At 58.2% G+C, this 10,077-nt stretch overlaps 1 protein-coding gene across 1 annotated transcript; it reads left to right on the top strand.

The window, feature by feature from the left end:
* Window positions 1-768: 768 nt before the first annotated feature.
* On the top strand, window positions 769-9,709 carry PPP1R1B (protein phosphatase 1 regulatory inhibitor subunit 1B). Its single transcript, XM_072938796.1, has 7 exons — window positions 769-1,332; window positions 2,924-2,984; window positions 3,272-3,294; window positions 3,724-3,799; window positions 7,207-7,404; window positions 8,708-8,827; window positions 8,916-9,709. Exons 1-7 carry the CDS (start codon window positions 1,252-1,254, stop codon window positions 8,963-8,965), a joined length of 609 nt encoding a protein of 202 aa, XP_072794897.1. The 5' UTR covers window positions 769-1,251; the 3' UTR covers window positions 8,966-9,709.
* The last annotated feature ends 368 nt before the right edge of the window (window positions 9,710-10,077 follow it).

The raw sequence follows: 10,077 nt of genomic DNA, 5'->3' as shown, positions 1-10,077 counted from the left end.
AAACATGTGAATCCAGGGTATATCATGGCAGGGACACATTCCCTGCCCCCACAGGAATGCTACCAGGATCACAACCTCATCCATCTCTACTGTACAGGCTAGAGCTGTAGATACAGTACTTCTCCCCCCTCCCCCACCCCGCAAGCTGGCACACGCCTGCCCATCACCTTGACAGCCTCTGACATCCTCCCCCACCCCACCCCCTCCTCCGCGCACACAGAGTCTTCCCACACCCTGCCACTCACACCCGCATCCTTGACACTGACACACTTACTCACGTAGACTCACACACTCTCTCACTACACCGACCCCCACCCCAACACGCACTCCCTAGCTATAGGGCTATAGGCACCGGCACTCACACACACTCTGCCATGATGACTGACACGTGTCCTCCCACGCACAACCGGCTCTTTCACACTCACTCGCTTTCTAGGACACCCCCATTCACAGCGTGACACGCTGGTGGTATTCTCTCCACGACCTCACAGGCCTCCCTGTGAAACTCCAAGTATCCAGGCCAGGAAAGGGTTAAAGTCAGAGTCCCCGCTGCCCCTCTCCCCTCGGCTTCCCCCCATTATCCTCCCTGCTGGACTCCATCAATAATGCAGCTTCAAGTTCTGGGGAGACGGCAGGGGGCCCCCAGCCCGCTCCCTCGGTCCTGGCTTACACTCACCACCCTCCTCCCAGACCGGGAGAACACGCTTCTCGGTGCTCATTGGCCACTTTTTCCTGACCCCTCCCACCAAGCAGCCGGGCGCCAGTCCCAGGCCGAGGGGACGGGCTGGGGACCCCAAGGCTGGGGCCGGAGGGTGACACCCGGAGAGAAGGAACGAGGCAGAGACAGAAAGAGACACACGGAGAGGGAGCGAGGGAGCTAGAGAAAGGGCGGAGAGACCGAGACCCAGAGACACAGAGAGAGCGAGGGAAGGAAGGGAGAGAGAGAGAGCCAGCCCCGCGAGCCAGGGAGCCCGGGGTGCAGGCGCGAGGGGACCGAGGCTCCGGCGAGCCCCAGAGCCGGGACGCTCGGAGCCCCGCGAGCAGGCCAGCCGGCGGCCGCCCCCCGTCCCCGCCCGCCCCTCGCCGGCGCCGTATTTTTATCTGTGCGTGAACAGCCCTCCTCCTCCTCCTCCTCCCAGCCTCACTCAGCCCGCTGTCGCCGCGGCGCCCCGAGCAGCGCGGGGAGCCGAGCCGGGACCGCAGCCCCGGACCCCGCGGCGCGCGCCCCACCCCACTGACCACCCGCCAGCCATGGACCCCAAGGACCGCAAGAAGATCCAGTTCTCGGTGCCTGCGACCCCCGGCCAGCTCGACCCCCGCCAGGTGGAGATGGTAAGGGGGCCGCGCTCCACCTCCGGCCGCGCCCCACCCACCCAACACCCAAGCTCCTCTGTGCTCTGGGGTCGAAACTATCCCTGGGGACAGGGGCAAAGGAGTCCCCGGGCCCGCCTCGGAAGTGGCCGAGGCGCGCGAGGCAGCGCGTGAAGTTGGCTGGAGACTCGTGCAACTTTTTCCCGGGGCCTTCGTCCTGATCCTGGGGAGGGAGGACTGTCCTCTGGACCCTGCACAGTGCCCTTCTTTCCTAAGCCACCACGTGGACCACTGGTGCCGCTCAGATGTGAGAAACGTGGTCCACTGACCCATTACACCGAGCACGCCTCCGCCTGGCAGCCCCACGCTCTAGCCCTCTCCCTAGTCCCGCCCTGCGTGCCAGACCTGGGGTCGCCAGAACCTTGTTCTGACCTCTAGGACCTCCTGTCAGGCGCTGGACAGAGCCACAACACGGGGTTGGAGGGTGACCAGTCATCACAGGAGCTAGAACTCCTCACACAGACAACTAAGTTCTCCGGACCGCTTTCCTGTGAGCTGGAGGCTTCCAAAGGCTGGGGGTGGGGGGGTTAGAGGGCTGTGATGGAGGGAAAGAAGAGAGTTCTGTACCCCATTCACCTGTTGCTGAGATGTGCTGGCACCGAACAGGACAGTGAGAGTGGGGCCAGGTCATTTTGGGGGATAGGGTGTCATGGGGGGCGCACTAGTTCCCAGGCCCTAGCAGCTTTTGGTCTGGAGGGCAGCATTGGGAGCTTGGCGGAGGGAGGTGGTAGTTTCAGTTTAATTCACCTGGTTCTTTTTGTGCATTTCCCTGGAGCTCGGAGGGGACCTAATTAACTGACAGTTGGTCTGATTGCCAAGCTGGGGGGAAGGAGGCTGGTTACTGGGAGTGCTCACTGCCCCCACCCCCATTTCAGCTTGGCTCAGGTACCAAGGAGGGCAAATTTTTGTTTTTTATGAAGACTGGGCGAAGAGTTCCATAGCTTGAGAGAGGAGCCCAGACCCAGGCCCCCAGAGACCACCCTCAGGCCCCTGTGGGTCTGGGGCTCAGGCCCATACTTGAGCCTCATTGTGAGATTGGAGGTGCCTGTGGTGCCATGCTCAGCCTCTCTCTGCAGCTGGATCCAGTTTCTTTAGAGTCCTTGAGCTGACCTTAGGTGGGCAGGGCCACAAGGGAGCCATGGCCCACAGGGCATCTTCTACAGCCAGCTTTAAGTCCTGAGGTCTGATGTCTTCAAAGGCCTTGATAGGGGAAGATAGGAAGGAAGGTACATGTTCTGGAGTAGCCATGGAGTGGAATAGGCTTCGACTGGGAGCTAGTGATGGGTTTTTCTTGTCCTTTCTCTGTCTTGGTATGCTGTGTGGCTTTGAGGTCTTTGCTGAACCTCTCTGAGCCTTGGGTTTTCACCGTGGTAAAATGGGGGGGGGGGTTGGATGAGCTATGGAGTTCCCTTCAGCTCTGACAGTCTTTGATCCAAAAGTTCCCTGGGGACTCCAAAGCACTGTTTGTTCCCTGCTGGGGGTGGGCTGCCGGTGCTCATCCTGCTACCCGCCCCCCCCCCCCCATCTCCCATCTCTTTCTCCATCTCCTTAGATCCGGCGCAGAAGACCAACCCCTGCCATGCTGTTCCGGCTCTCAGAGCACTCGTCGCCAGGTGGGCCCCTTCCCTGCCCCTCAGTCCTGGCCCCACCCTAACTCTGATGCCTTCTTGGGGCCCCTGTCAAAGTCTCAGAGTAGGAGACCAAGCAGAAGATGGAGGTGGTGGTTGGGGAAAGGTCCAGGAACCCAGCTCTCCTGGGTTCATTTATTGACCAGGCACCTCCCAACACGAGGAAGAAAAGGGCATAGCGGCTGAACCTTTAGGGAAAGTAATTTGGATTCTCTTCCCTCTCTCCCTCTTATCTCTTCTTCCCGGCTTGGTGCATTGATGGCCTCCCTCAGAAGAGGAGGCCTCCCCCCACCAGGTGAGTTTCCAGGGGCAGCTGGAAGGAGGCACGCCAGGGCCCTTTGTGGTGGGGGTGGATGGGATCACTTCCCAATTAACACAGGGTGCCACCCAGGAGGACATTAACGTATCAACCGGCACCTGGGTGAGAGTGCCTGGTGCCAGGGTGCCTCCAGCAGATCCTCCTCTGCCCTTGTCTTTCCTCTGCTCAGACTCAGGCTGGGCTTCCAGAACCCAAAGTCCTGCCCTGAGCCAGGCCACAGCTACAGAGACCCTCCCAAAGCCACCAGGTAGCCTCAGCATGTGCAGCACCTGAGGGGCAGCAGTGCATGGACCCAACAGCAGAGGCTAGACCAGTGGGCCCAGGTTGCCATGGCGGGATGGAACAGAGGGAGGGTAAAGGGAAGAGGCCTCTGGGCGCCCATTTAACCCGGCACTTCCCCGGCAGAGAGCCTCAGGAGAAGGGCACCACCTCAAGTCGAAGAGATCCAACCCCTGTGCCTACACACCCCCTTCACTGAAAGGTACTCTCCCCCCACCCACCAATCTGGCTGTTCCCTTGACTCCTGGAACTGGGCTGACATTGGGGGTGGGGGTGAAATGCCAAGCTTTTGTCAGTGGAGAGCGATTGTCTTGTGTATCCACCCCAATCCCTACTTAGAGACAAGTTCTTTCTTTTTTCTTGTAAAAATGATCCAAGAGGCTGAAAAGGGTGGCGCATGGGTCTTAAAATCCGGTTGAGGGGTTGAAAGAAAAGAGGTAGCTGGCCCCACATAACAAGCAGGTATCAACTTAAAGAGATTCAGCTCTGAGCCTCCTTTGCAAGCGTGCGCCAGGCCACCTCCCGCTCCCCGTCCCCAAAGGGCACCTCCTTTGGGCAGCACCCCTTGCTCTCCTCTCCCATCCCTAGACATTTGCACAGGTCTGCACACTGATGCTGCTGATCCTGCTTTTCTTCTCTATACTAAAAGGCAAGTCATTTCTATAGCACTCATTTATCGAACACCTAGTGTATACCAGGCACCCCCTGGTGAGCACTGGACAAAATAAGAGTAAGATTTGGCCACTGCCCTCTCGGGGCCCTTCACCTCAAAGGGTTAGGGAGAGTTACAGAGGTGAGGACGTTTAAGCTTGGATTTGAAGGATGAATAGGAATTCACACCAGGCACGGAGGGTAATTCCCGGAAGAAGGAGGAAGATGTGCAAAGAGGAGCAGATGTGAAATCACCAGGGGTCTTCGGGGCCAGCCGGGAGACTGGGCTTCCAGCCGTGGAGCTGAAGGAGACACACCTGGAGGAGAAGGTGGGGCCGGTGGGGGTGTGGGGAGAGTCTCTTCCTAACTAAGCCTTAGGATGCTTTCCAATCCCCACCTCACCTCCCGGCCCGGCCCCGAGGCTCTTCCTGACTGGCCAGCCCTCTCCTCCCACGGAGGGAGGGAGGGAGTCCAGAAGGGTGTGCTGAGAGCTCCCTCAGGCGTGGGTATAATGAGTTCCCAGCAACTGGCCAAGGTCTACAGGTGTACCTGCCAGCCTGCCCGCCATGGTTAGGATCAGAGAGGCCGGGAGGAGAGAAGGGCAGGGGCCCTTTCTCTTCCCCTAGGACGGGAAGATGTAGGGACAGCAAGCAGGCAATGGGTTCAGCATTTGGAAGGACTTCCTACCTGTAGGGATGTGGAGAAGGCCAGCCCCCGAAACAGGCATGAGGGAGGTGGCATCTTCTCAGGAGAGAATATAAGAAATCTCTCTCCTCTACCCAGGGCTGGGTAGGGGGCAAATGGCTGTGACAGGGAAGGAGCCCCCCTCCTTGGCCTCTTGATTGTGCGTAAGGCCCAGAGGGCTGGGGTGAAGAAGACCGGGCCAGGGTGCTTCCCAGGTGTCCTGCAATGGCCAGGACTGTGCCCCACCCCCACTGCCCCTTTGGGCTGTGATTTAAAAGGGTCTAAGTAGGGAGAGGCCAGGCAGGGGAAAGGAGCGAGGAGAGGGGTTGGGAGACTGCTGTGGTGGGGACCTTTGAGCTTAAAAAGGGAGACTTGGAGTGGGAGGTATAGCTCAAGTGGTAGGGCACATGCCTAGCGTGCACGAGGCCCTGGGTTCAATCCCCAGTACCTCCATTAAAAAAAATTTAAATAGATAAACCTAATTACCTCCACCCACTGCCAAAAAAAAACTAAAAAGAAAAGGGAGACTTGGGGGAGTTCAGGGTCCCAGAGATGAAGCCAGAGCAAGGAGGCAGCTGGGAGGGTAAGGAGAGGTGGGGTAGACCCCAGAGAGCCCCAGGAGGCTAGAGGCAGGAGAGGAGGCACGAGGCGCGGGAGGCTCACGGGGCGTCGGCACAGGGCTGCGCACACCTATTGTCGCTGTGGCTCACGATCTGAAGAACTGAACTTTCCTCCCCCGGCTGGCTGCTCCTCGAGCTGCCACCTCCTCTCCTCCCTTTCCCCTTCCCCCAACCCTCAGCAGACCCTTCTGTACCTGGAGGGCACTATTTTGCAGGCGTCAGCCCCTTTCTGGGTAAGGGAAAGTACTTGGCGGGGTTGGGGATTTGTAGGGGGAGAAGCCCAAGGCCCCCAAGGGACGGTGGACACTGAGTCTTGACTTGAGGGGGGCTCTCCAAGGCTGAGCTCTCACACTTGGCTCAAGGTGAAGTTTTGCCGAGTCCCCAAGGAGAGGGCAGGGCGATTTATTGCGCTTTTATTGCCTGGATAGTCTGCCCAGAGCCAGCAAGAGGCACTGGGCGGGGAGCTCGGGGCAAGGCGGGGCAGTGGGCACGCACAATGCACCCTCTGTGCCCGTCCCCGAGTTGGCAGGAGTGCAGTGCCCTGCTCCCTGCACCGGAGGTTTCCAGACTGGATCTACCCCTGGGCTTTCTGACGGAAGGGGCCGCCTGCGGACCAAGAAGTAGCTGCAGCAACCACAGCCCCTGGCTGTCAGCATCTGGCCTGTGGGCCTTGAATTTGGTGGCCTATATGCTCTAAAATCCCACCAGCTCCTGGCCCCCTGCTGCCTCTGCCCCAGCTACTCCTCACAGGGTCCTCTTACCCCCTGCCATTCTCCCAGAGTCCCCCAGCCCTGGCCCCTTTCTCCTAAGCCCCCGATCCTTTCCATCTTTTGGAAATTCCTCTCCAGCTGCCCACACTGTTCCCTTCCTAGGCCCTATCCCAGCAGGCCTTGGTGGTGTTGGGGGGGTGGGTGGTGTTTGCTGCTTTCTAGGTCACCGCAAAGGGAGCTGAAGCTTGGGGATGTGGGTCAAGATTGTGGGGGCCGCGTCTGAGCCACCACATCCCTAGGCATGGATGTCGCTGGCGGCAGACTCATGTCCTCAGTCTCAGACTTTTCCTACCTCTTAGAGCCTGGGGCAGAGGTGTGTGGAGGGGCATCTATGATGGGGCCAGGAAGTGGGGACCAAATCCAGCACGAGGTGGTAGGCGGGATCGGGGTGAGCAGTGAGCCCAAAGCATGCTGAGCACTTCCCTAGAAATGGAAAGGGACAAATCTCCTAGGGCCCAGCCCACAGGCCCTGTGCCTTCTCCCAGGGATGTAGCTGGTGGACACTGTCTCTAGTGCCAGGTCTTTGGAGAATCCAGCTCCCCAGCCAGAGAATGTTAAGCTGTTTCTGGGCCCGCCTGGTCTTGTCCAGCTTGGCACCCTGTGGTGTGGGGAGCTGCCTGTGCCAGCCTCTGGAGGACCAGCATCTTTGGACAGCTTAAAAGCCAAACAGGATCAAGAGACTACACCCCACTGCTTCTGCTCTGGTCTGGCCCCCAGCAGACTGACCCGCCACCTTTAGTTTTTGAACTAGACCCCTGAGGGGGTTAGCTCTGCCCCAGGCCCACTGGAAGGAGGCCAGGGGGCTGGGCCACATGCCTCTCCCGCCCCACGGGCTGCTTTTTGGGCTTGGCTGACCCTTGCCTTCCCGGGTCCCCCCGTGCCAGCCGTGCAGCGCATTGCCGAGTCTCACCTGCAGTCCATCAGCAACCTGAACGAGAACCAGGCCTCGGAGGAGGAGGATGAGCTGGGGGAGCTGAGGGAACTGGGCTATCCAAGAGAGGAGGAGGAGGAGGAGGAGGATGACGAAGAGGAGGAGGAGGAGGACAGCCAGGCTGAAGTCCTGAAGGGCAGCAGGGGGTCTGGTAAGCTGAAGGGGCTGTGAAGCCTGGGTTCCCCCACCTAACCCATGGTCCTCCTTGAGTGTCCTGAGACACCCCCTCCCAGTTCACAGTTCCTCACATGTGTAAATGGCAGTCACACCACAGGGGCCTCCCCATCCTCTCACCCCACAGGATGCCTCGCACTCAGCCTTATCTGACACCTGGGCTGCTCCCATCCTTGCCTCAGTCCTTCTCCCAATCAGGTTTCCCCCAATAATTCCTCTCTTTCCTAAGAATTAAGGCAAGGCCACATGAGGTTTAAGGCTAGACCTAAGAAAGGGACTTACCACCTATGGTGGTGAAGGGGTGCAAGGAGATGAGGAAGAGAGGACTAGGAGAGTCCAGTGCCCCCATTGCCTGTATTTCTGTACACAGGGAGGCAGTGAGCTGGTTGGTAAGTCCTCTCCAGGAACCCGTGGCTCTCTCTTGCCGTTTATTTCCTAGGCTGGAGGTGAGAGGGTGCCCTCTAGTGTCTAGATGGAAAATCTAGGATTCAAGAGCCAACCTTGTCCTCTGTGCCTCCAGCCCCAGCTGCCTGGGAAAAGAGGGGCCAGGGAGGGGCCTAACACCTACCCGAAAGGCCTCAGGGCTAGAGGCCCCAGATCCAAAAATCTCCACAGAGGGTCCCAAGGCCCAGAGAATTCCTAGGCAGGAGGATCTCAGCCCCTCCCATGGCTGTTTTTTCCATGCCTGGCCACAGTCCCTCCCAGTGTGCATTGAACTTTTTGGTCCCATTACTTATGGGGATGAAAATAGGCAACCACCACTGCTTGAAGTGTCCATCCCTTGCATTCAAACAGAATGGCGTGGGCCTCCTCTCTGCACTGGCAGTAGGGGCATCAGCCATGGGGGCAAAAGCTCCAGCTGGAAGAGTTGAGTCAACTCCCCCTGAGACTCCCAGCACAAGTGAAGAGGAGGTGAAAGGAGACTGTTCCCTCAGGAAAAGCAGCAGGGCAGTGGGTCAAATGACACAATGACCAAGGAGTAATATAGATCGCCACCACCCCGGGTGCCAGCACTGGGCTGCAGGGTGTTAACTATTATCTTATTTAAGGCAGTCAACACAATTTCCTTCTTACCATCCCTTTCAGAGAGGTAACAAGGGACTTATATAGGTCATATGGTTAGTCATTGAAAGAGCTGTCTTAGTTCAGTGCTCTCTCCACTACACCATGATGCCCTCAGAAAGTTTAACATCAACCATCTGACAGACTCAGCTCATGTTCCAGAACGGCCAGATGGATGCTCAGAGGCCGTGTTTTAATCCTTTCTCTCCTGTCCCTAGCTGGGCAGAAGACAACTTGTGGTCAAGGTCTGGAGGGTCCCTGGGAGCACCCACCCCCTCTGGATGAGCCCCAGAGAGATGGAAGCTCTGAGGACCAAGTGGAAGACTCAGCATTAAATGGTGAGGTTTGGGCGTGGGGGGGAGGGGAGGCAGGGCTGGGATCTTGGTGGATGTGGCCAGGCCCTAAGTCCCTCTGTTTGCCTTGCAGAGCCTAAGGAGGAGCCACAGCGCCCTGCCCACCCTGAGCCTGGCACATAGGCACCCAGCCCCGCATCTCTTGGAAGGAAGTGGAGGGGACATTGCTGTTCCCCAGAAACCCACTCTGTCTCCACCCTAGTTTTTACCCTTCCCCTCACGCGCTAGGGCTGTGGCTACTGACTTCTAGAAGACTAAGGCTGGTCTGTGTTTGCTTGTTTGCCCACCTTTGGCTAATGCCCAGAGTCCCTGGGAACTTGCTACCTGATGCCTACCCCTGCCAGTCATTTCCCCATTCACCAAGTGGGGGATGGGATGTGAGAGAGCTTGCATTGGAAAGCCCAGTCAATGGGGACAAAGGTTCATTCTTCACAGTTCTACTCCCTCTCCCCTGGGCACAGGAAACCACAGGGCAGGACCCTAAGATCTGGGGAAAGAGGGTACTGAGAACCTGTAACTGCCCTTAGATCCTCCATCCCCTGGGGAATTCCAAGTCACCACCCTTCTCACTGGCTTCTACCAGGGTCCAGGATTCAGGCATCCTTTACACAGCCTCAACATTTTGGAAGTCTTCCCCTGTTACCTGCTCCCCAGCCTGGGTGCCTGGAAGATGGACTGGCAGAGGCTGCTTTGTTGCGTTTTGTTTGTGCTTTCATGCCAGGAATGCCGCCTTGTACTAAGTCTTTATGGGGGGTGCACGGTGGGGGAGCCAGGTTCTCCTTGTCCTCCAGCTGCTCAGCCCCCTTCCCCTCTTTCCTGACTCCAGGCCTGAACCATTCCCGTGCTGTAATAAATCTTTGTAAATAACTGTGCTGAGACTTCTCTTTCAGGGTAAAGGAGAGGGAGGAGGAGGTAACGGGATTCCCCAAGTGTCCAGTCTACGGATCTATGAGTCTTAACTGCAGACAAGCTCCAAGCCTTCTTAGGAAGGACTGCACAAGTTCTAGATCCTGCTAGGGTTGGCTGAAAGGGGTGGGGAGGGGAAGGGAGGGAGGAGTCCTTCAAGAGTAATTGAAGGGACGGTCCCCCAGTCCCACAGGCCTCGCCTCAGGAAGGCCCCCGTTTTTCCTCAACAGTGCCGGGCCTACGTGGCCCCGTGAGGATGATGCCTGGGCTTCTCTCCAACTCCCTCACCATTAGGGAGATACATTCCAAGCCTAGCTTCAGCTACAGCC

The sequence above is a fragment of the Vicugna pacos genome, chromosome 16 (assembly GCF_048564905.1).
Source record: "Vicugna pacos chromosome 16, VicPac4, whole genome shotgun sequence".
In the NCBI taxonomy this organism is placed as follows: domain Eukaryota; kingdom Metazoa; phylum Chordata; class Mammalia; order Artiodactyla; family Camelidae; genus Vicugna; species Vicugna pacos.
Note: the sequence above shows the minus strand (reverse complement) of the source record. Positions and strands in the feature narration are given on the sequence as shown.

Coding starts and splice junctions, on each gene's coding strand:
- PPP1R1B (XM_072938796.1), top strand. CDS start 1,252: ATGGACCCCAAGGACCGCAAGAAGATCCAGTTCTCGGTGCCTGCGACC. Junction 2,985..3,271: donor CTCAGAGCACTCGTCGCCAG/GTGGGCCCCTTC, acceptor GGCCTCCCTCAG/AAGAGGAGGCCTCCCCCCAC. Junction 8,828..8,915: donor GGAAGACTCAGCATTAAATG/GTGAGGTTTGGG, acceptor TTTGCCTTGCAG/AGCCTAAGGAGGAGCCACAG.